The sequence below is a fragment of the Battus philenor genome, unplaced genomic scaffold (assembly GCF_028537555.1).
Source record: "Battus philenor isolate CCGP_79_NKW_IND1 unplaced genomic scaffold, ilBatPhil1.0.hap1 SCAF_8, whole genome shotgun sequence".
NCBI lineage: Eukaryota > Metazoa > Arthropoda > Insecta > Lepidoptera > Papilionidae > Battus > Battus philenor.
Window position 1 is genome coordinate 12,907,787 of NW_027181748.1, and position 25,167 is coordinate 12,932,953.

The window sequence follows — 25,167 nt, forward strand, 5'->3', positions numbered from 1 at the left end:
CATAAGGGTTATATTTTTCATTTTCATAAATTACAAATGGTTACAGAATTTGTATATTTATAAATTTAAATTTATATATTCTTCGATTTTTTTGACAGTATTTTTTTTGTTTTTTTCAGACCCCTTAAAAATGGACAAATGGATAAAGAAAAAAAAGAATAATGATGATGATGATGCAAGTAACAATAATGATGACATATACGACCAAAGTAATGAGTGTTCCTCTGTTTTAAGTGAAAATAGTTCTATTTTAAAAAAGTATATAATTCCTAGAAAATATAACGACAATTTTTTAAGATTTGGATTCACCTCATCGTTAGAAAATAACATAGTAGTCCCAGAATGTATTATATGCAATTTAAAATTATCAAATAGTGCTATGGTTCCTAGCAAACTTCTTCGTCACTTGGTTACCAATCATCCCTCTTTATCAACCAAAGATAAGAACTATTTTAAAACGTATCTTTCAACAAAAGTAAAACAAGGAAAAAATTTTAAAAAACAATTTTGTGTGTCCGAAAAAGCTCAGTTTGCTTCTTATGAAATCGCGGAATTGATCGCAGTAAAATTGAAGCCCCATAATTTAGCAGAAGAAATTATATTACCTGCTTGCCGTAAAATAGTCAAAACGATGATTGGTGAATCAGCCGATGTTGAAATTTCCAAAATACCCCTTTCTAATGACACTATACATCGCAGGATAAAAGATCTATCAGAAAATATCGAGCAGAATACTACAAAAAATCTTCAAAATTCCTTTTTTGCAATACAAATAGATGAAACCACCGACATCACAGGAAATTCTCAGTTAATTGCATTTGTTAGATTTATCTATGAAGATGATATTATAAATCAATTTTTATGTTGTCGGGAGCTGTCAAATTTTACAACCGGGAAAAATATTTTTGAAGTAATTAATTCATATCTAGAACAAACAAATGTCTCTTGGAATTTTTGTATTGGAATTTGCACAGATGGTGCACCCTCAATGACCGGGTATATTAAAGGATTTGTATCTTATGTAAAAGAATTGAATCAAAATATAATAGTTACACATTGTTTTTTGCATAGAGAAGCTCTTATAACAAAGTTCCTGTCACCAGATTTAAAGATAGTTTTGGAGCAATGTGTTAAAATGGTAAATTACATAAAATCAAGACCATTGAAAAACAGATTATTCAAGGAACTATGTAAAGCAATGGAGTCCAAGTATGAATCTTTGCTACTCCATACTGAAGTAAGATGGCTATCCAGAGGAAAAGTCTTATCTCGGGTTTTAAAATTAAAAAAGGAAATGAAAGCTTTTTTTGAACAAAATAATAATATTGAATTTGTTGAAATATTAGAAGATTTAACATGGACAACGAAACTTGCTTATTTGTCAGATATTTTTGTCATTTTTAACAGTATTAATTCAAGTATGCAAGGTTCAAATGAAAATATTTTAAATTCAACTGATAAGTTGGTGGGGTTAAAAAGACAAATTTCTTTATGGAAAAAGAAAGCCCAAGAAGGTAATTTAGAAAAGTTCGAATCAGTTCCTAAAGACGGGTATAAAATTATTAAACAAATTGTTCTTGATCATTTGACAACATTAGAGGAGAGAATTGTTTATTATTTCCCGGAATTGGATATTAATAAGTTTGATTGGGTTCGTAACCCATTTCTAATTACGGACACTGCTGTATTTGAGTTAACTTTAAATGAAGAAGAAGAGCTTATTTTGCTTTCAACTAATCGAGATTTAATTTTAAAACATTCTGAAGAATCACTTAATACATTTTGGATAAAAATCAGATGCATCTATCCACTTTTATCTAGAAAAGCTTTAAATATTCTATTACAATTTTCCACATCTTATTTGTGCGAATTCGGATTTTCAGCATTAGCCAATATTAAAACTAAAAAAAGATCAAGGTTGTTAAATGTAGAAGACGATATGAGAGTAGCATTGTCATTTTTACGACCAAATATAAATGAAATTATCGAAAAACATCAAGCTCAAATTTCTCATTAAAGTAGTTTAGTTAATTAGCTTTTAATTTTATATCGTTAAGAAAACTGGCCATTTTGTTGTATTTTTAGATTATTTACATATAATACAATTTTTATGGTTCTTTTTATTCAGTTTGTCATGCCAACAAAAAAACTTCTGTTGGTTTTTTTTCTTTATGTGCCGCCAGATTTCAGAATAGTTAAAAATGTGCCGCAGGTGAAAAAAGGTTGAGAACCACTGCTCTAGGTAGTAATACCTTCTTACTTCCCGCAGCAGGATCATTAGATATCAACATTAATTTCCCATCAACCTTGTATTTATTAGTCACTCAACGAGTCATGTAGTGGGCTATGACTAAGGTCTCTCTACAAAATCAAAACGGGAATGAGGATCTCCTCATTTTGGACGGACGAAAGTGACCGATATAAGCTGGCGTATTGGCAAGTTCAAGTGTTAGTGGGTAGACCACATAGCGCGCAAAACAAATAGCCGCTAAAGACCTGGTAAGATTAGTTTGTTGAGGCCGTCGGAATACGTTGAAAGCAGGCGCTGCTTTTGACCAGTATTATTCGAAATCTATATGGGAGACCCGTATCCAGCAGTGGACATCCCACGACTGAAATGATGACGATGATATAAGCTCATCATATGCAAACATAGTATAAGTTTTATGAGAATAAATTGTTTGAATCCAAATGAAATGAGGACGTTGACAGAACTCGCCTGGTCGGTGGGCAGCAAGCAGAAGTCATCAGGTGGGTTGGTGATGACGTAACGCTTGCTGCTCGCGTCGCAGGATGATGAGGTGTCGCGGAAGCGGTACAGCCCGATGCAGAGCATGCCGTAAGTGCGGAGAGCCGCTACGAACAGGTCCCCGTACTTTCCGGCCTCGCCGAACTGTGCCAGCGGTCCGTCGTATAACGATATCTGGCCCACGCGACAGCGATCCCTGTATTGCATTAATTAGATCAACAAACACATTCCAGTACATACACTGTTAGTTATAGTATACGGAATCTAGCACGTAGAAATACAGAGACTATTCATAATTGTCATATAAATTATTACTTTTATTTCGCTTATAAAAACAAATTACTTGTTCAATAATAATTTTATGGGAAAAGTAACGTATGTATTTGTATGTACACGCTCTTATCTCTCTATCTTGTACATGCTGAACTGCCCTCTCCATGCCTCTCATCTTCATACAAATTTTGTCTAGTAAAGATCGCCTCAAGCGATTAGACCACCATTTGTACCGCTATACAAATTACTTCTTTTAGTTATTATCTATGATATACAATAAAGTGCAAATAACTAAATAGAATTTAAGTTAAAGAGAACCTTAGGATCAGATATAGGTGATCTATGCTAAATGAAATTAAAGATTGTTGTGTGAAGTAAGCCACGTGTTTTAGTTCCATTCGGAACGCTTTCACCGAATGTTTGCTGTCAAAATTACATGGCTATTTATATACCTGTAAAAATAATAACTTAAAAGTTTGTCCACCCGCATCCTGTGTACAAAGTCCATCGTCTAAGGCAAGAGGTTTTTTCTTTTTTTAGTTTGTTCTTTTTTTGAATAAAGTGTGTGTCGGTGTCTACAGTCGGGACTCGCTAGGTTAGCAATTAGGCGATAACATAAGTTGGTTCTAGAGTTATTTCCGTTATTATAGACTTACCTGTTGGCTAAGCTCTCCGGAGTGGAATATCCGCCTCGCAAGCCAGCACCCTCCGCCAAAATGAGCTCGAGCTCAGGTGTCGCACCGCCCGTAATCAGCGACCGGATCAAAGTCAGCGCATTCTGATTAAAGTATGTCTGCAATGGAACATACTTTGTTGCAGTATCACTGTACAACTAAAATAACGTTAACGCATAACATACAGGATGATTGCTTATTGGTGAAAGAGCTTTAAATTGGTGTTATCAACAAAAAGCTTTAAAGTTTTATACCTATTTCAAATCTATGTGTGTATTTAAGAATAACGTACGTTTGTATCCCGGGAATCGAACCGGCGACCTGCGTTCGCAAGTTCCAGTCGTCTACCGCTGGGCTATCACTGCTCAAAGTCTAATATAAACGTATGTTAGAATAAACGTCTATCTACATATATACATGGTATTTTAAAAAAAAGCTTTAAAGGGGTGAATGTATAAGTTATTTGTCAGCAAAAACCCTTTACACCTGTTTTGAATCAACCTGTGTAAACGTGTGCCTACTCTAAAATATGTCACATCTATATATTTAGTTTTAGTATAGGAATGAGAGAGGCCAATGACTTACAATACAAAGCCTGCAAGGACAAATAGTAAACTATAATTAATTTTAATATGTAGTTGTCTTATTTTGATTACTTCATATTAAATTCATGGTGAAATTAGTTAGACAGATTTGGTTTTCAATCATCCTGTATAAGATATTAGTTTTACGAATATCATTCCATCTACTTTATTATGAGTTTATATAAATATAGAGAGAGAATATAATATAGAGTTTATATAATAAATTATTATTATTTGAAAGTAATAGTGGCAAACGAAGAAGTATAAATAAGGCTTCGTGATATGGAATTTAAACTAGAACTTTCTAGGATATAGGGTGATAGTTGACGTACGGTGGACATGAGCGAATCAAGCACGCTGACTGCGAAGGCGGTGCCGCAAGCGAAGGGCTGCGTGAGGTACAGCTCCGTGTCGGGGTCGTCGTCGTCGTCTTGATCCAAGAACTGCACGTTGCTATCGTTTACCAGCTCTGAAAGAACATTTCACATGAAATAAAACAAAGAGACATGGCTACAAACATGCGCTGATATGAGAATTATATATCTGAAATTTATACCTTATTTTTAACGTATTAAGATATAATTAATAAAATTTACACTTAATATACTATTTCTTTAAATTAATTGAATCAAAAGTACGAGTGTTTTGTATAAAATTACTGACCTTTATATTAATACTTTATAGTTTTGTTGGATTTTAATAATCATAATTTTAATTAATAATTATTTATGCAATATAAATCATTGAGCAGTGGTAGCTCAGTTGTAGAGGACTGAGACTTGCGATTGTAGATCGCGGGTTCGATTTCCAAAAACAAGTTTCCAGAGGACGGACAGTAGCGTCCTCTACGTATCATTATAGCACAATCCAACCGCTATCCCGCCTGCCAAACGCGGTGATTACGGTATTTTCCTCCATAGATATCTTTGGGAGAGGCTTATGCCTTGCAGTGGGCGTCTATTGGCTGAAACCTTGACGAAGTCGATGTATGTATATATTTTTACACAATACCTGCTTTTAGTCTGTACGTCACTGGGGTGTACACCGAAAATTCGCGCTGAAGTATGATTTAGATTGTATGTTGCCGAGTAAGGTATTGTAGATACTATCTAATGGATTCAGGCGTTATTTTGCGGAAGTCCATCCTAAATAAGAAAAGGACTAATATATAGCTACTTCCGCTAATGCAGTAGTAGTCGTGCAATAAAGTGCAGAGAAATGTTTGGCACTAATCGGTGTAACATTACTCCTGAGGATGCGCCGTGGAGGGGTGAAACACGTGTTGAGTGATTTAACGGTGGTAGTTGTGTAATTCGCATTGTTTGCCGCATGCGCATTTATCAGCGGGCGGGCGGGCGGTGCCCTTTATTGTATGACTACTACTGCATTGGCGGAAGTAACTATATATTGGTCCTTTTCTTATTGTAGATTCTACTAATGGGGTATTTTTAATAGTAGATTAGCAGGAGAACCAAGGTTATCGACATCGAAGTATTACTCGTGCGAAGTAGTAGTGTACGGTGAGTATAGCTCGTGTAAGCGTCGGCCGTTAGAGCCGAAAGGTTCTCAAGTGCCGGCCATAATCCGGTAGACGCGGCCTGCGTAGGCCCCCCGCTAGGTGGACCTTCAACTTGGTCCAGGTCGCAGGAAGTCGCTGGACATGAGTAGCGCAAGACCGGTCATCGTGGCGGTCTTATGGGAGGCCTATACCGATGCCTATGCCTATCGGCTTTAGTTTATACGAGAGGGTCACAACAATAGAAGTAGGATATGAGGAGTAAGTACCCGTGATCATGGGGACGTTAGCACCGTAGACAGAGCCCCGGCGTTGCAGCAGCACGGGCGCGGCGGGGGCGCCTTGTGGCGGCGGGGCAGCCCCGTTCCCGGCACTCAGTACGCCGATCGTATCGTCGAATGTCATCGCTTTGATGTTCAGCGATGCCAAGATAGCTTCCTTGTCTGCTAAAGTGGGGTCGTCGTTGGAAGGCACCTTCGCTGACAGGATGCAACACATGTCGCAGAGGTTCACGTTCACTGCTCTCAAGTCGGCTCGGCTTAGCGGTGATCCCTGTATTTATTTATTTATTTATTTCAAATATTTATAAATTTACATCAGTTTCATTCATCTAAGTACAAAATGAAATATGTTTACCTATCGTAGGCGTACACAGCCCTGGCTATGCTAGGTTGTATACGTTAATAACTGTTTTAAATATTATGTTATGACACAAGTTACCGTCTTAAAAATTTAAAGTATAAATAAATTATAGAACTACGATCTGGATAGTCGTCCTTGTTAACGTGTTCGGAATAAGCCGGATACTAGTAGCTTTCAACATGTCGTAGCGGAAACCTATGAGAGAGGCCTATGTCCAGTGGACATCCTATAAGGTGAAGATGAAAAAAAAACTTACATTTAAAACGGAGATCTTCGGTAAATTCTGCAACATCTTCCATTCTCTTCTAATGTACTCAACGCTACCGACTATGACGACGTGTTTTAGTTCGTGGTAGTGAAAGTTCGAGGCCCTGAGCGGCATCACCAAGTTCCTTAGTCCTATCAGAGGGGAGTCTGGATCCGCGAACAGGCACACCACCACATGTCCATTTAACACTGTCATGGCCGCTTGATTTCTGTCCTGTAAAAACAAAGCAAAATTACATTACACAACTTAAAGTTAAATAAAAAAATATAATTATATCGTTTCTTCTCAAATATTTCGATGTAATAAACCAATGGACAATAATAAGTAAACGTATAAAACAATATATTTATAATTTTATTTACGAATGCACATGTTTAAGAACGTTAATAAATAGTAAATTCAATACTAAACGTGACATAAAATCAAACAAACATATTGCTTAAAATCATCGTCTCATGTATGTGTTTAAAACTAATGAGTAAAAACCACGAGTAGTTTAATCTTTAGTTAACTAATAACCGATTACTGTTATGGCCGAAAGGCTCTTCGAGTGCTGACGAGGAGATGTGGCTTGGTTACGCCCCGTTTAGGTCAACCGACTACATAGTAGTTTGGGGAAAGCCTATACTTTGCAGTGAGTGTCTATCGCCTGAGAAGAACTGACCACCAGTAGTAGTGTAAGCTGACCACATCGATTAGCTGCAGAGTGGTTAGATATATTAGGTATATCTACATATAAGAGATTTTCATTTATATATCGACTCGTCACCGTATCTGTAGAACCATAAGCCTTAGAGATTCGAAAAAGGATTTCAAGAAATTTCACCCGCAAGGGTTCAAAAAAGTAGTGTTCAAAAATGTAATTTTTTTTGGCACGCTTAAAATTACTTTGATTAGATTTAAACAAAATTACACTCGAAAAATTATCCAATGAAAACATTCTCTATTAAATTCGGACAACAAATAGTTTATTGCTTGATACTGATCGTTTTTTCAAATATTTGCATAATTGGTTGTGTTCACTGAATGTATTCATAGCGATTAACCAATTTGGCATTGTTCTTAATGTAACTCGTCTGTGTGTATGGATTAATTTTAGTTTTAAAATCAGAATAAATATTTGTCACATTATATTATAATAACTCAAAATAAATGAATTAATAGGTTTCGGTAACGAGTTTGGAGATATTGTGTCGTTCTCCCTGTCAAATTGACTATGACGTCAGTTGCATATCGTTTGCAATATTATCTAAGCAACTGTAATAGTTCTAAACAGATTGCATATAATTTTTCACACACAATCTATTTGACATTTGTCGTGTGTGTCCTATAAAATTGTCCAATATTTATACGTGTCTTTAAGAAGTTATAAATGTAGTAAATAAAGCTTACATTTTACTCATATAAAACGGTACGTACTAATATACAATCCTCCAGATTCCTGGCGGGACTCCAATGGAACATTCCAGTAGAGTCATATTTCATTTCAGTCTTTTCGAAGTCGAAATCTTTCGACTGGTCATCTGCCAAGCCCGCCGGCAGACTCACGCCGTTGCTGTTTTGATTCCCGCCGCTGCTTCGACTCGTTGGCCTACACAGATAAAAAAACAACTTGACGTTTGTGGATCGAAATGTAGAATTATACTTGTGGTGTGATGCTTTATTTGAACGTCATTTATAAGTCAGAATTTATTGCAGTGAGAAGAAAAATGTTTAATTCGAGTATAATTTTTTGCATGCGTGGTAAGGCAAGGCGAAATTTGTTAAATATTTATACACAAGTGTTGCCATGTGTCGTGTGCAACTTTAATAAAAAAAAGGGCTTTCTTGGATAGATGAAATTGTATACAGCAATACTTACGTCATGTAGAAATCTAATAACGTTAATGATATAAATATATAAATATCTAGTCTATGCCTATTAGTTTCTTATAATATTATTATTTTAATTAAACTTCGGTCTATTGAACATGGCTGTCAACGATGTCAATGTGCTATTGTAACTTCAATAAAAAAAACCTCTCTTGTTGTTATACTATCTTAAATATAAGCACCTATTTATTTTCATATATAAACATCATAAATTACTTAAATTCCTAAAGTAAAATAAAAGGTTTCAAAATGTAAAGCATCTATGAACTTTATTGAAAGAAAATTGCAGAAATTTTTCATTTGATGTGGATCAGGAACATAAATACGAGATATAAAAAAATACTTATTTATAAATATATATCAATAATTGCTTTTAATATTTTTCATGTATAAATCTCGAGGAATGTATTAAAAAAATGCAGACTTATGCTTTTTTTTTTAAAAAAAACAACCGTGTCATTTGTGCTTATGTTGTCTGTGAGTAGTGTCAAATTTGGTCAATTAACTCATTAGGCTAATAAATAGAAAAAAGTATAGTAGTGAAAATAAAAAAGGTATCTACAATAGCGTTTGTAGCCCAAGCATGCTTCGATTTAAAACTAATACAAAATTTGCCGTGCGCATCTCGTGTGCAAAATTAACACATATTGAAATTAAACAGACTATAAAACGAAACCGTTTCAAAATATCTAATAACACGTGTAGCAAGCATTTCTAACGCTCTACAGATAAAGAAAATTTAACTTTTTTTAATAAATCTCAATAAACCAATTATTTCATCTACAAATAATATAAAATATCTAGCTGATATATTGTTTAATGGAATTACATTAGCTTTTTCACTTCGTAGGCAAGATGATAGGCCTGGTAATTCGTATCTTGGTCTGGCGGATTCCTGGAACACAGGGTCAAAGAATCGACTCTATTTCAAGGGTTTTGCAGGCTGTGATAGATTATACAATTAACGCTATAAATTATACACATAAATAAACAGATTTTTTTTCATAAGTGCCGTGCACATTGTGCATGAAAATAAACTTTCTTACAGCAAAACATCGAAGGACAGTATAAAGCTGCGACAGATAAATTATAATTAGAGAAATAATGTGACGTAATCAGTGTATCAGTAGTTATTCCTCCTTACAGTTCGCATAACATAAATAGTTGTATGTCATTACATATTTAGCGCAATGATTTACATATATATGAAGAAATGACATTGTTATAGGATGGTATATATTTAAGTCTGAAAACATCTTACATTCTAGTACAATATTTTCTTAAAAAGTGATTATAAAATTAAATTTATATTTAGTAGTGTAGTCTTGTAAACGATTTTGACATTTCTTTTTGTTCTAAAGGTAACAAGTTTAATCGTCAATAAATATATTTCATGATATAAAATAACCTTTACACTCGTAGCCTGCTAATATATCAAACACATTTAGACGTAGACTTTATTAATCCTTACAATCCCATTTTTGATTTAGTTCGTTTCCTTTCAGCCGTACTTTACAAGACAAAGATAAAAACTTCTACTAAAAATTGTAGCTGAAGATAAATTTTCGTAGTATTAAAAATCGCATGTTTTCTTTGCTCATTTTCAATTTCTAACAATTTTCCCATTTCTTTTGTACTTTGGTGTATAGTACTTACTTACTGAGCAATGGTAGCCCAGCTTTGGAGGACTGAGGCTTGCGATCATAGGTCGCGGGTTTGATTCCCGGAATATAATTTCATATAATTCAAACTTTATACTTAATTACATAGGATTACCACTGCCCACTAACAAATGTACAGAGGATGAACAGCAACGCCCTCTAAGTACAATAATATTACATTGCGTTTGCCTACCCGCCTGCTAAGCGTGGCAATAATAGTATATACTTCCACACATATATTTAGGGGATGCCTATGCCTTGTAGTGGGCGTCTATAGTCTGAAACAAAGACTATTTACTTACCAGAGATAATATTTAGAAAAATAAGTCTCCTTACTCTACTAAAAAAGAAATCAAACCTGTCAACATTTTTCTCCGAGATTTATACGTATAGTGGTCGTTCTATTTCATACACTAATTCTTTTAGAATCTAATATGTCATTTACCATCAAAATTTCAATATTTTTTGTTATAATAATCCTAGGATCTTCCCTCTAGAGTACCGCAAGTATTGTATTGAAAATTCGTCGATGATGAATGATAAAAATTTCAATTAGCATATTCATATTCTTCGGTTATTAGTTTATGAGTATATATATTCGAATAAATAATTTCTTGATGCTGAATGAATTGTATATAAAGTTAATTTAAATATACCGAAAATAATTCAAAAGTTTTAAATATACGAAGTATTTACACATTAAATATTGTTATTGAATTCCAATTTAGTTTTGACTTACGTGTCTGGTGGCGCTCTATTGACGTTCGGTTTGACTTTGTTGACCTGGCGTGTGGTGGTGGTGTTGGTGAGTTGATTGCTCGCTGGTGATAGCAGAGCCGCAGGCGCTGCACTCCGGTGGTTTCGGTTTATCACTGTTCACAGTAAACGGCATGTCAAATTAAATCATGGTGTAGAAGCCAGAACAAGCTGAGGTACATTAAAATATTAAAAGGTTGTACTAGTCACATGTAGTGGTCAGATGCCTATAGATATGACGGTATTATTAAAAACATTAAACGATAAATAAAGTACGCTGTGAAAATGTTATCAAAGTGTAGTAGTTATGTGTCGATTGATATTACGGTTGGAGGAATTTTCATAATGATAGATGCTAAACCAAGTTTGCATCTACAGTACTGTTCAAAGCGCATTACATTGTATTAGTCACATGCCCTTTGTTATAACGGTTGTATTAAAAGGTGTTTAACGACAAATAAAGTACGCCGTGAAAATCTTATCAAAGTGTAGTAGTTATGTGTCGATTGATATTACGGTTGGAGGAATTTTCATAATGATAGATGCTAAACCAAGTTTGCATCTACAGTACTGTTCAAAGCGCATTACATTGTATTAGTCACATGCCCATTGTTATAACGGTTGTGTTAAAAGGCGTTTAACGATTAAAAACGTACGCCGTGAAAATATTATCAAAGTGTAGTAGTAATGTGTCGATTGAAATTACGGTTGGTGGAATTTTCTTAACTGTACCGTATATGCTAAACAAAGTTCGCATCTACGGTTCTGTTTAAGGCGCATTACATTGTAGTAGTCACATGCCGATAGTTATAACGGTTGTATTAAAAGGCATTTAACGATAAATAATGTACGCTGTGAAAATCTCATCAAAGTATAGTGGTTGTGTGGCGATTGAAATTACGATTAGAGGAATTTTCTTAATGAAAGATGCTAAACAAAGTTTGCATCTACGGTACTGTTCAAGGCGCATTACATTGTATTAGTCACATACCGATTGTTATAACGGTTGTGTTAACGACAACGTTAAACAATAAATAAAGTAAAAATCTCATCAAAGTGTAGTAGTCATATGTCGATTGCGGTTACGATTGAAGTAATTTTTATGATGATAAAATAAAGTTTAAGTTTCCAATACTGTGAAATTCTAATCGAGGTATAGCAGTTACATGTCGATTGAAATCACAGTTAATTTTATTTACAGAGACTAAAAAAGTACAGCGAAAATTCGTTTATACATTAGTAGTCATATGCCGATTAAAGTCACGGATGACTGGGTTTACCATGGTATATGCTTGACCAAAAGATATCTAGTAACTCTCGACTTGAATACCCTCATGTTATAGTTAACTAAAAATAACGACGCCGGTTGCTTTTGTTTCATTCCTGACTATTTGCACAATAAAGGCATCAAAAAGGGCTTGGGGAATTTCCGGGTATGGGTTTCGTGTATTCGTGCATCTTGATGTCCGATGGAAGAAAAGAGATAGAATCGTCAATGGAAAATGCTAAAATATCCACTATAGCTACGTCATAAAGAAGCCTTTAGAAAGTCAGACGGGTGTTTAATGTCTTAGAATTTATATTAATTCATTCGTCATCTATTTGTCTGTATATGTCAACCTTTATGTTTGTCAACCTACGAAATAATAGTGAATATGCTATTACTAATCTAATGCGTCTTAAGAAAGACCTTATGGCGTTGGACTAAAAGTAAAGTATATAATGTTTAATAAATTAGGATGCTACTAAAAGTTTTCATGTGTTTTAAGTAATTATTTAATATAATGCCATAGCGCTGTTTTTTGTAATCAAAATGTTAACTTTCATTGCACTAATAAACACTCATGTATTTTCTTTTAATTTCTACTGTTAAATATAATATCTCTTCTTTATGAAGTGAAATAAAAAATTAGTCCCTTTTTAAAAGTATGTACTTACAACTTATATCTTCCCCTCTCTCTCTTGCAACTTCACCTGCAGAGCAATACGTAATATTTTAATGTCGGCTAATTACGTAATAATAATATTAAATTCTTATTAATATCATTATTCACATAGAAAATCTATAAATGAAGCGAAATAAAGTGCATTCAAAAGGTTACAGTATACCGAAGGACAATGCAGTGCTACATGGGGTAATGCTCATTACAAGGATACCAACCGGAAATGATGAACATATCCGCATTAGAGTTAACCAAGAGGCATTTTTAAATCCTTTACCAAGTTTTTAGTTACAATATGTGAGAAGGTGATATGCAAACGTGGGAGAACTAGTTTTGCCTTGTGATATATTAGGTAGGGATTCTCTGAGATTTGCCTAAACTTTTAAATAACATACGCCCGCTTGGACGTAACATAACTACAGTTATAGCCGGGATCATGCTCGATGAAAGCAGAATTCTGGACTCCGGACTCTTACGCCAATATAGTGCTTAGTGAAAAGGCGTGTCAAAGCATCTAAGTGCATCTCGGTAACTCATAGGTAAAGCACAACGCTGGCTCTATCATGAGGGCCGATGACAAGAAAATAAAATTAAATTAAAAAATAATCTCTCAGTCCCTGAGATGTACCTCGAACATGGACCTTCTTGGGCAACTCTGGCGGCGTGAAGGTAGGGGGAGGATGGTGGTCATCTGCAAAACATCAGCACAATTTCGCATTCCGATACACCACTCGATCCATAAAACCTACGTATACAACGCAAATATACAGCGCCGGACCATTCAGGCGGTCCCACGTCATATATCAGTATGAATGAAGTAATGTTTGCGGCCTCACTTGAGTTTGTTTTAGTTAACCAGAAAAATAATAGCAACATTTAGATTTGTATAACTCCTTCAAAGAAAATTATAATACATTTACAATTTACAAACTTAGATATTCGAAGTTGAAGTGAAACCGCATTAAATGTCACAAACATTTATCAAAATAACATATAGATTAGTATTCAAAAAGAGCATAAAGTATTATAACCACAATTTACATCCACATGCAACATACATTATCTAAATATATATCTAAAACATTCTAGAAAAATCTAACTATCAAGCTGTGAACTAATATGTGGGAAAATGAAACGGGCATCGTCACCGATGTTTATTATAGATGTGTTATCTGTTGATTACCACCCAACTCTAATGTATTTGGAGAGAGCAGTGATGAGTGGCCTAGCTAATGCATGGAAATGGTTCTGAGACAATTTACGAACTGACCATATAATTGTACCATGATTATCGACGGGAACGGATGCAGTGAACATCCACTGCGAACCCTTTACGTTTCTATCGATGGCGGGCCATCTAGTTATAACAAAACGCTCCCTAAATAGGGCGATGATAATTAGAAAAATATTAATTAATCAAAAAGCGCATAAACATCTCACAACATCAATATTAGAATCTCTATCGATGCATTATCGGGATCAAATATATAAAAATACACAATCGTTCAAAATAATGACAACACCAATACAATATTACATCACAATTTGTGTCTCGTTTACATTGACTAAAGAGAATCTCTAACTGTTTAATAGATGCACATAGATATAACGTGGACAAGACTATATATAGACACGATTTCGCTATTCGCCCAGTGGGTTTACACTCGCACTGTTCGCGTATAAACAACACAACGACATTTATCAATTGTTACTTAAAGATGTTACGTACTTGCCCTTCCGACCATCTGGACGGCTCGTACACCTTTCCTGAAGGTAGCCACTGAACCGAGAAACAATAGTTTTTAATGCTAACATGTTAAAATCACTTCAAGTTTATTCATTAGCTCCGGCAATTACAAACCCGGTTAACAACGCAATATATAGACGACAGCGATGCAAGGCCGAGACATGTGAGTAATTGAACAATTGTAAATGATTTTCATTAGACTATTGATTACTAAAGCTCACACCAAATCAATAGATTCTGTCAATGTTTATAAATCAATCAGAAGCGAATAAAAGCCAACAAGCGTTTCAGTAATCAATGTCAAATTTAAGAAGTGTTAGTTGAGCCTTTCATGTAAATTTTGCACTGTGAAGTAAGGCATGATGGAACACATGTGACAGTTTAGTACTACCTTGAATTTTGTTTGCGTGTAGATTATAATGAATTAGTTTATATTGTAAACAGGTGGTAATGAGCGAGGGTTAGTCTAGCATAAAATAGGTGTTGTGAGGTACGGTACAGTGATAGTACGCGTTCCGTTCGTACCATCGACGCGATCTCGATACGTATTAACATTTTGTTTCACCATTCCGGACTGCATCATCATCATTCCGACATCTGTAAAAATCCAAAAGCTGACGCACAAGTACGAGCGCTTCCCTCCGAAGTCGGGAAATTTAGGAGACAATAGGATTAAGTAAAAGAACATATTCATATAATTTTAGTTGATCCTATCGGAACTCCCGATTGTATGACAAGCGACCGCAATCGACCGTGAGTTAGTCACTTCCATTAGCACAGACAAGCTGGAACTTATCTAAAAAGCGTCGGCTCTCCAAAGCTCACTCCTCATGGGGCAACTTTAGCAACTGCGATTATTAACTCGGACTTTTCTGAGACATGCTTCCGTGGATCGATGGTAACAGAAAAGTTTCGACAATCTAAGTGTTCTCGAGATAATGAATGTGCATATTGCGGTTTGCGGTAATCAATTCTACTTATTTTAGATACATGCAAGTTTACTGCCTGTGCTGGGCTCTGAAGTGCACCATAGCAATTTATATCTATGTAGTTGTGACCTTGAATTTGATAAGAATATTTTAATATCGTGATTTAATTCGTAACTAAGTGCTATACCTGATTGTGTATATAAGATTGTATGATGCACTAAACGCACTTGATACTCAACAAAACAGAGCTGTGGGAATCTGAATAGGCTTAGAGGAATGGTGAAGTGTCAGAGTGCTTTATTGTGTCGTGGCGGTATCCATACACGAGCGGATATTTACAATGATGACTAAACATTAAGTTGGAACGAGCACGCCTTGCAGCCGATCCAGTCTGTGCGGTACGGACGCAACACCACTAAAGCAACTCAAAATTATATAGACACGAAAAAAATGGAAAACGTCAATCTGTAGGGTTAGGTGTGGTGCAAGTTACCTATGTCGGCTCCAACCTTCCGCTGGTGTGCGGTCACTAAAAGTTTAGCCGAATAATTCGTTAATCTCTCACATATTAAATACAAAGTGTCATAAAAATATTTAGCTGTGGCAAGTCCCTAACAGTGTCTTAGAATAATCGGAGAAATAACAATTTAAAAAGATAATAGTGTACACTTAGTGGCAGACAGAATTTGCATTTATATAAATATTTCCCTAGAAAGTATGTCACAGTTTTTTTTACTTCAAACATCAGTTGAATTATGATTGTATCGCTTATTTATTTCTTAAAGAGACTTAATTATTGCAGAAATTTAATATGAATTACTAATTATTAATTTAATGATCTTACAATTTTTGCATTTGCACTTCTTGATTAGTGTTTCATCTTTGATGTCTTCGTGACAAGCCTTACAATAATACCACGCTCTGAAAAATAAATAATAAATTACGTAATAAGTATAATTAAAAACGAAATAATGTTGTTTACTGATAGTCGTTGGGAACATATGCTGTTGCTCATAACACTATTTTTAAAATAAGAAAATTGTTTCATTAGTTTCTTGCAAGGTTCTCAGTATAATAAAAATTTTAAACCTAGATATAGCATATAAAGGAAATATTTCAGAACACCTTCCCTTTGTGGACTTGATCTTTACTTATTTTGGTCATAAAGTTTAAACATAACCAGACAACCTTGATGAATTGGTTGCGATGGACAAAGTTGAAGGAAGAAAACCTAATAGTCATTGTCGAGTCGTAAAGATTGTCAAACAAATATTGAAAATTACTACTTAACAGATAATGTGGTACTCTCAATAGGCAGTAGATACGTTGATGTGGAAACCGTTTGTCTACTCCATCTCCAATGTTTACCACAGCTGACAAATTCAAAGAAAAAGACATAAAACAGAAAGAAGACCTTCTTCGTTTAAAATTTTAAAGCCAAAGAAATCTTGCTTATCGAATGTTTGACAATATTATTTTTCTGTATAACTGTATCTAAAACTTTTACTAGAATCACCTATAATTAGGAAATGACAAAACTGCCTATAACTGATTGAATTTTAAAAAAATTACCTTTTCACCTCGTCTGCAGACTGAGCAATGAAAAACCCTTGTGTGTTTGCGTGGATCTTCGCGTTGCGTGGGTTGATTGATATCTTGCTATCAGCGCCCTCTTCTCCTTTGATCTCGATGGCCAATAGAAGCAGTTTCAACTTCGTAAAACATAACCTAGCGGACAAGCGTCATTGTGTTTAATATCATTTATTAACATTTCGTAGTGTTCAGTATTTATTTACAAAAAAAATATTAAAATGAGTATCAATTATTATTTTATTTTTAAAATTATTATTTTATTTCGGTGTTCTTTAATTTTGAATCTACAACGTACTCTGAAATTTTACGTACTTATTTCAAATTTTGTTTAATCATCTTATTATTTGGAATTTTATACTTTCAGTGTATTTTAATGATGAATTTACAACTTTGATAATTTTATTGACCTGAATTTATGCTCGTCAAATAAATATTCATAAAATACACAAATGAAAATAAATCTATTTTATTGAACTGACAATTATGATGTTATAAATAATCTAGTATAGTTTGATGATAAACAAAAACCGTATCTTAATATGTAATCCACTCATTCAAGTTTTAATTGTTGTTAAAGTTATAATTATTTATTTTTTAAGATCAAGCCTCCTTTGAAATATCGAATATGGTATATAAACCAGATGTAGTGTAAATTTTTCATACACGAGATTTTTTAAATTCATGTGAATTCGTTTTCACATGATTTATTCACTTATAAAAAAGATTGATAAATATAGGTTATTATAGGACTGATAATTATATGCAATATTCTAGTTAAACTATAAGCATAATTTTCATAGACGTTGATTTATACCATATTTTTAATGACACTCAAATATTACCAGGTTATTCTTTACTAGAGACATAAATAATTTTAAATCATGCAGTTGCACTAGATTAACATGTTAGAATTACTGATTATTATTAGTTTGATAAAAGTTAAATGAATAATAAAAAACGGTAATACAGAGATGAAATATAACAAGCGATGTGCATGAGCAATAAACAGTGCAGTGAGTGAAGCAATAATTATAATGAATACAAAATTGTGCATTTAATTGCAATAGATTTAGAATAAGTAAAAACAACGTCCGCAACATCTGCACTGAAATTAATTATCATAATGTAATTGTTTATAAAAAGGGTCCTAAATATTTGCAAGTATGAACTAAATTCGAATCTATTTGTACTAATGATCCTACTTAATGATTTCATTTTAACACAGCTACCTAAATCATATCCTTACATCATGCAAACTAATATTAACATTACGTTTAATGTAAATTTTATATCCATATATAATTTTAGATTGTAATTAACTACGTTGTTGGAGTTCTAATGTGGAAAGAGTTAGTGCATATTCATTCTCTAGTTAACAAAATGGCACACATCGACTACGGTGTCTTAGGGTGTGGAGCCCGGCCCGGGCAGTCTTACTCGCTCGCTTGCGGGAAGCTCATCCCAGTGAAGGAGGTCGACAGTGTCTCCGTGTACATCTCACAGCCTGTACCCTGCAGGTAATCGTTCTGCCAAGCTTGTGTGTCGGGGGACTGCAATCAACCAATGGGAGACGCTAAAGCTCGTGCCGTGTTAGTCACAGCCGCTAGACATCATAACCAACCCTAACGTTATACTAACGCTCTCATTAACCTAGAGTTATATCTCTATTGATTAGTTTTCTATAAAGCTCATTGTATCGTATTTCTTCGTTAGTGTCAATTAGTGCAGTGTTCGTAAAAACGATGGAATTTCGACAGGGAGTTCACAGATAGAAGCTTGCAAACGAAATGAAAAGTAAGAAGGTAATAAAATAAGAGAAGAAGCTTTGCAGTTGTTAATTAGTGATGTCGTTCGTCCTCCGACCAGCGCAATGGGATGTGGAGAACACTTAAATGCGTGACTGTCTCGCGTCAACGCTCAGAAGCATCTGCTCTGGCCACTTACTCAGCCGCATGTTTGAAGGGCATCCCGATAAAGGTACTGCTCAATGTCTCCGTATACATCTCCATGCCCGTACCGCGCATGTAGTCATTGGTCCATATAGCCATGTCTTGGGACTGTGGAAATTCCGCAGAAAACATTTTTAGTGCAATATATTCGAAGAGTCAGTTTCACCTTTGGAAATATCCACCGATCTCCGTTCAACTGTTTTCATTTAAAAAATGAAAAACACTCTTCGAATATATATTTACTACTTACAAAAACGTTATCCCTTAAATGCTTCTTGACAATTGCAGTTCCACTTAATTTGTTCCAAAACATTACATCTTTAAATAAAGCGAAACATTATTTATTTAATTAAATATTTATTGTCTAAATTTTGAATAAATAATCGTGTGCATTCAAGGGTTAAGTTTAATAATGATATAGTTTAATTGAAAGAAAATCTGACCGTTTTGAAACTCCGCATGGCGAAGAGGTTGGCCATCATGGTTGAAAAACCAGGCGCTAGACAACTTTGTGCGATGAAGCCCAACTTCAGTTCTGCTAAGCAAATAACGTCGTCTCCTTGCTTCCAGTCCCAGGAAGGAATGTTTAAAAGGTAGGCCTAGCGAGCAATGAATAATATCAGTGTAAACATTTTTAACGTGTGTACAAAATACTAGTATGTCTACAAAAATTGAAAATAATTAATGCTTTTGTTTTTTTTCCCATCTGCAGTCTACAGATGTATTATGTTGGAGTTTTAAAAGAGCAGGAGACTAATGTCTGGCTTTCTCATCAAAGCACACGGTTTCTCTTTAATCTCTAACCGCATTGGGGTTCAGTAATTCAGATGCGAGCGGATTGGGATGATCAGTGAAACGTTTGATATCTATCATCATCATCGTATCAGCCAATAGATCCTGCTGTAAGGCGTAGTCCACCCCCAAAGGCGCTGCTCGCATCCAGCGACTACCCGTGACATTAATTAAGCCTTCGGTCCACCAAGTGCCCCCGCTGCATCTATTGCCTCGTGGTCGTCACTCAAGAACTTTCCGGCCTCAACAGCCATCGATTGTTTTCCGAGCTACATCGGTGACCTTCTTCTGCGGACCTTCTCATTTCTGAATCGATCTTGCAGTGAATCACAAATGACATGAATTTTAAAATTTAATTCCGACGTCTATAAGATAATCTAAATTTAAATAGGGTCCTGTATGAACACAGATGATGTAAGGAATTGAGCATATACATTACCTTGTTATGATATTGCATAAGTTGTATAATTACTCTGATGTCATCAGAATAGTTTTTGATTGAGATGACCCTCATAATATTCGCGGCATCTTCAGCATCCGGATCTTGGCAGTATTTGTTTGCTAGCACCAAGCATGCATCTGCTTCATGAACCTATACGCACATTTTATTTAAAAAAATATTTAATTTTTATAACAGCCATAATTCATTTGAGGTTTTTTTTTAAGGAATTTGATGTAATATTAAGTATACTCACTGATAGGATTGTCAAAAACAATCCAATTACTAATTAAAATATACTACATATATTTTTAGATACGTGAAAAGAATAGTAATATGCAAAAAGTAACTATCTAAGAATAGTTATAACATATACAAAATAGCAGGGTTAACATGCAATACAAAAGCGTTGAATAAACATCTGAAATTGATCACTACGCCAACGACAATTTACAAGTTAATATCGTGTTAGAGCGATGTTGCGTAGTGTACATTTTCAAAGAAACTAGTGAACACTATAAGTAACATGCATAGGTTAGAGACTTAGTAACAGAAGCCATGCGTAACATCGACAACTCACCATAAACACTCGACAATAAAGACAATCGTCAAATTCGAACTACTCGTGAAAGCAAATTTTGAAACGGAAACCCTTTCGTCGGCAACCATTAATGCCAATGTGTTAACCGAATGTGATTCGAATTGAGTGAAGTCAATATCGATTGTTTAGAGTATGATCACGTGGTCAGCATCGCAAACAACACCCAGTAGGTAGGTAGAGAGAGCGGCGTGGGCGCCGGAGCCGGGGTAGTGCCGTGCCGGGACACACAGCAAGACAACAGCGATAGACACTCACAAACAGCCTCCAAGTCATCGCAACAGAAGGAACTGTACACTGAACACTCCAAAAGAACGCCCTCTCGGGAAGGTAACGAACGAGCATAGCTCTACGTCTATAGGAAAATATAGTCTGCACAGATTCAAACTGACACCACGCCCAAAAGATCAATCGCATATCCACTGTGCGGTGCTACTTACTTTTACCCTCTGAAGGTCGATTGGATTCATAATGGTGCCTTGAAAGAATTCCACAGTGGTAAAGTGTCTCTTGAACAGGCCTTCGAGCTCCAGGTCGGGCGGTTTCCTGCCATCAAGTGTCGGTTAGCACTACGGGCAATGCAGTCCGCCGCCTGGCCGGCCGACGTTACCATGCACGCTAGAGTACTGCTAGTACGCGGCACCGGGCGGTACCGGGCGGGACGGCCGCGCCCGCGCCCGCGCCGAGCGCCGCAGTCCCGCCGCAAAGCGATGATTGCAAAGAACCAAGATAAAGTTTCGTGATCAAATCCTACTGTGACTATGAAACGGCATCTTTACGGAAGATATCATTATGCGTATAAATAAAAAAAGTACTGGTCCGATGACGCGCATCGATGATAAATAGGGCCGTGCGTTACTAATGCCTGCGCTATTCGGTCTTACTCTAACCTTGACTCTTTCAAGGTCCACGGCATTCATCATAGTACCCTGAAAAAACTCGACGGTGGTGTAGTGACGCTTCAGGAGACCCTCCAGCTCAAGGTCGGGCTCTTTTCTGAAAGCGTCGTTGCATCACAGGTCACACACCGTCACCGCCACATTATTAACAATGGTATCCTAAATTACTTCTTTGTATTCACGTTCAAAATCAAATACAATTACGAGTTTAAAACTTTGATGATCGCCCTTTATTATTACAAGGCACAAAGTAATTTGGCCATCCAAAATGACATTTCATGTATTTAAATTTATTAGAATGAGATGATAATTTCTAAATTAAGCATATTGTAATTTGGCCATTCAATATATTGATATTTCAGTTTTTAAGTGTTCGAGATTGATATCCAAAGGCATTCTATAATAAATATTTTATAGTGAATTTAGGATAACATCAAAAAAGGCTTTTAAATTTGGTAATAATACCATTAATATTCAAATATTAGTACACGGTAGTACGATAATAATTATTTTAAGAACATACCTGTGTAAAAAAACAACCTCAACGTCCACATCCTCTCTGTCTTCGTGTAGGAAGTCTTTTAAAAAATGGCTTACTGATTCGTATGTTATATGCCCACATACAACTATATGCCTGAAAATTTATTCACATATTATAGTATTTGTAATCAAGTTAAAGAATTCTACTTCAATAAAATTGCATTAAAATAATTAAAAAGCTGTGTAAGCAAGATACATCAATTATCGCAATTAGGCAACTTATTTCTTTTTTTGAACTGCAATTAAAAAAATAGTTTTTATTGGAATTACAATAAAGCATTTACTTTAGCTTACAAATAGATTACATAAGCAATAGTTTGAGAAGCGATACAATTCATACATGTACAGAATATCTAGAAGGGGTTACAGCAAATTTGAAGTTTTATTTAACACCTGGGACCACAATGAAGTAACTTTGACAGCAAAAATAAATAGCAAGGGTCACGACAGGGTTAAACAAAACGAAAGGTGAAGTAAGCATGACGGAGCCAACATTGTTAACAAAATCTATGTCATCGTTTGATTCATCGAACAATTATTACTCATGGCAAATAGATAAAAAATAAATTAAATCAACAGAAAGTTTAACAATGTTAACTATTATAAACAATAAGTTTGTTCGTTTATTTCATACGAAACCAAATTCAATGATTAATTAAAATATATTAGATGAAATGAATCAAGCGAAAACTGAGGGTAATCGAACAAAAAATAAACGAACAAAGTCAGTAGCGCTCAGGTTTTGTGTAACCGTCTACCACACATTTACATTAAGATATGACAGCAACGAAAAGAGTTCGTGTGATACTTGTATTTTCGTACGTAATTTCAAACAAGTCTAACAACTATCACACCGAAATGAAAAATAAAAACGACTATTATCGCGGAAATAATAAATTCTATAAGTGACATTACGTCATTAAAAATTAATTAAACAATACCTACTTTTAACATTAAGGAAAACACTATGCAATAATCTAATTTTTAATAACGACTAGATGAAATATGGTTCCTTAATGTTCCAAGGTACTTGAATTTAATACTTTACGCTTAAACTTGATTAATATTAAAAGCTTGCGTCTCAGTACACAATTGTAACGATCTCACGGTTTATAATTTAATTTATATTTTTGTGTGTGTTACTACGTTGAGCCTCAATTCTTTATAAGTTCAAATTAAGAAGGGTTAGGCGGCGAATGCAATGTGTTGCAAACATACATTTGATTGTGTTCGAATATTGATGGAGGTTCGTGTATTATACAAAGTTACAGGGGCAAAAGACAAATTAAACGCCGTTGAAAATTATATTGTTAGAGCAGATCTCGGATGCATTATGCATCTAACTACAAAAAAGTAACGTACAACATGCAAACTAGAATTCATCTAAGGTGTGGCAAAGGTACTGAATTTATTTATTCTCAAATATCTACTCTGTTATCAGTTAAATGTAAACTCACAAAATGTTATCGAACAGTGAAATCGTAAACTTTATCTGTATGAACGTGTAAATTCGCCGCTAGGATGATAACGAGATGTCGAATGGCATGTCGTCAACTAATTCTATTGTTGCGGTAACATGTCCTCAATGCACACAGCCTTGCCACGCTCTATGAATCTCTTACGCAGATACATTACACTAGATTACCGAGGGGGTCGACTCAAATTACATTAACATAAACAGTACAGCAAAGTGGGGCAACATTAAGAGTAAGAGAACAGTACAGTTACATAAGTCGTGCAGGCAGGGAAGTAGAGGGAGGCGAGCGGAGTGGATGGCTTCGGGGCACTGACTAGTCGGGGCATCGGCAGCGCCACGCGGGCGCTCCTGACCGGCCGGCGGCCCGGTCCGGACTTGGCGCGATGGTCCGGACCGGGTGCGCTGGTCCGGACCGGGCGCCGGTCTGCGCCCGCGCCGCATCTGTCGACGTGAGGCGCGACGACGCCAACACAAACTCACTACGGTACCACTCAACATTTAACTGTCCGTCTAAGCGCAACGTTCAACATTCCATATCAACACGCAAGTACAGTACGGTACGGTACACTAACAGAGCACAATAATACCTATATGACGAGCGAACACTAGCCACTATCTGCTGTTCTATACTCAACTGAACTCAAATCAATTCAAAGATAATTTACAATCAATAGACTCAAAACAAAGACAACGCGCGGGACTCGCGTCCCGCCAAAGGTAAAGTGAGAACACAGAAGCGTGCTAAGAGAGGAAAGGAAGATATAGATTTCACAACACGGAACACATTCAACGGAACGGAGAAGACAGCGGCTCACCTGCGTCCCCGCTCATTCTTGAGGGTGCCGCCATACTTGGGTCTAGTGCCGATTAAGTCAATTATCTCTGGGATACAACTGGCAAATATCGCCTAGACGCCGACAGACAAAACAACAGGTTCACATTCCGGCGGACCCGGGGTCCGTGAGGCGCGGCGAGGCGCCGGGCGGCGGCTCGCCGCGCCGGTCTCGCGGGGGGCGCGCGGCGGGGGCTCGCGGCCGGGGGGCGACGGGCGCGGGGCGCGGGGCGCGGGCACTGGCTGTGTGTGATCTCGGGACTCGTGGCGAGGTGCCGGAGCTAGCGCTACAGCGTGGCGGCAGGCATCGTGTGCAAGCGAACAAACCAAACACTACTTCATCGACAGCATTACAAACTTTACATCGGCTCTCTCCAGATCTAGTCTCGTTAGATGGATTAAAAGCTCAACGGTATCTCGAGCAAGTTTACGGA

The 25,167-nt window shown here is 35.9% G+C and overlaps 1 protein-coding gene across 3 annotated transcripts in view; it reads right to left on the reverse strand.

The window, feature by feature from the left end:
* The window catches only part of slo (calcium-activated potassium channel slo), a 90,732-nt gene that overhangs the window by 2,389 nt on the left and 63,176 nt on the right, over positions 1–25,167 (reverse strand). Inside the window, exons 8-25 of one of the 3 annotated variants that reach the window (XM_068774921.1) lie at positions 22,408–22,518; positions 21,426–21,531; positions 20,388–20,540; positions 19,600–19,755; positions 19,152–19,264; positions 17,187–17,342; positions 16,459–16,535; positions 15,211–15,282; positions 14,668–14,718; positions 13,567–13,629; positions 12,934–12,969; positions 10,979–11,111; positions 8,126–8,297; positions 6,695–6,919; positions 6,066–6,348; positions 4,613–4,749; positions 3,679–3,815; positions 2,720–2,945 (exon numbers count right to left, since the gene is read on the reverse strand). In XM_068774921.1, coding sequence (XP_068631022.1) covers positions 2,720–2,945; positions 3,679–3,815; positions 4,613–4,749; positions 6,066–6,348; positions 6,695–6,919; positions 8,126–8,297; positions 10,979–11,111; positions 12,934–12,969; positions 13,567–13,629; positions 14,668–14,718; positions 15,211–15,282; positions 16,459–16,535; positions 17,187–17,342; positions 19,152–19,264; positions 19,600–19,755; positions 20,388–20,540; positions 21,426–21,531; positions 22,408–22,518 — 2,407 coding nt within the window. Of the gene's footprint in view, positions 1–2,719; positions 2,946–3,678; positions 3,816–4,612; positions 4,750–6,065; positions 6,349–6,694; positions 6,920–8,125; positions 8,298–10,978; positions 11,112–12,933; positions 12,970–13,566; positions 13,630–14,667; positions 14,719–15,210; positions 15,283–16,107; positions 16,144–16,458; positions 16,536–17,186; positions 17,343–19,151; positions 19,265–19,599; positions 19,756–20,387; positions 20,541–21,425; positions 21,532–22,407; positions 22,519–25,167 lie in introns of all 3 variants that reach the window. The other 2 variants (XM_068774923.1, XM_068774922.1) reach the window with 2 other exon arrangements.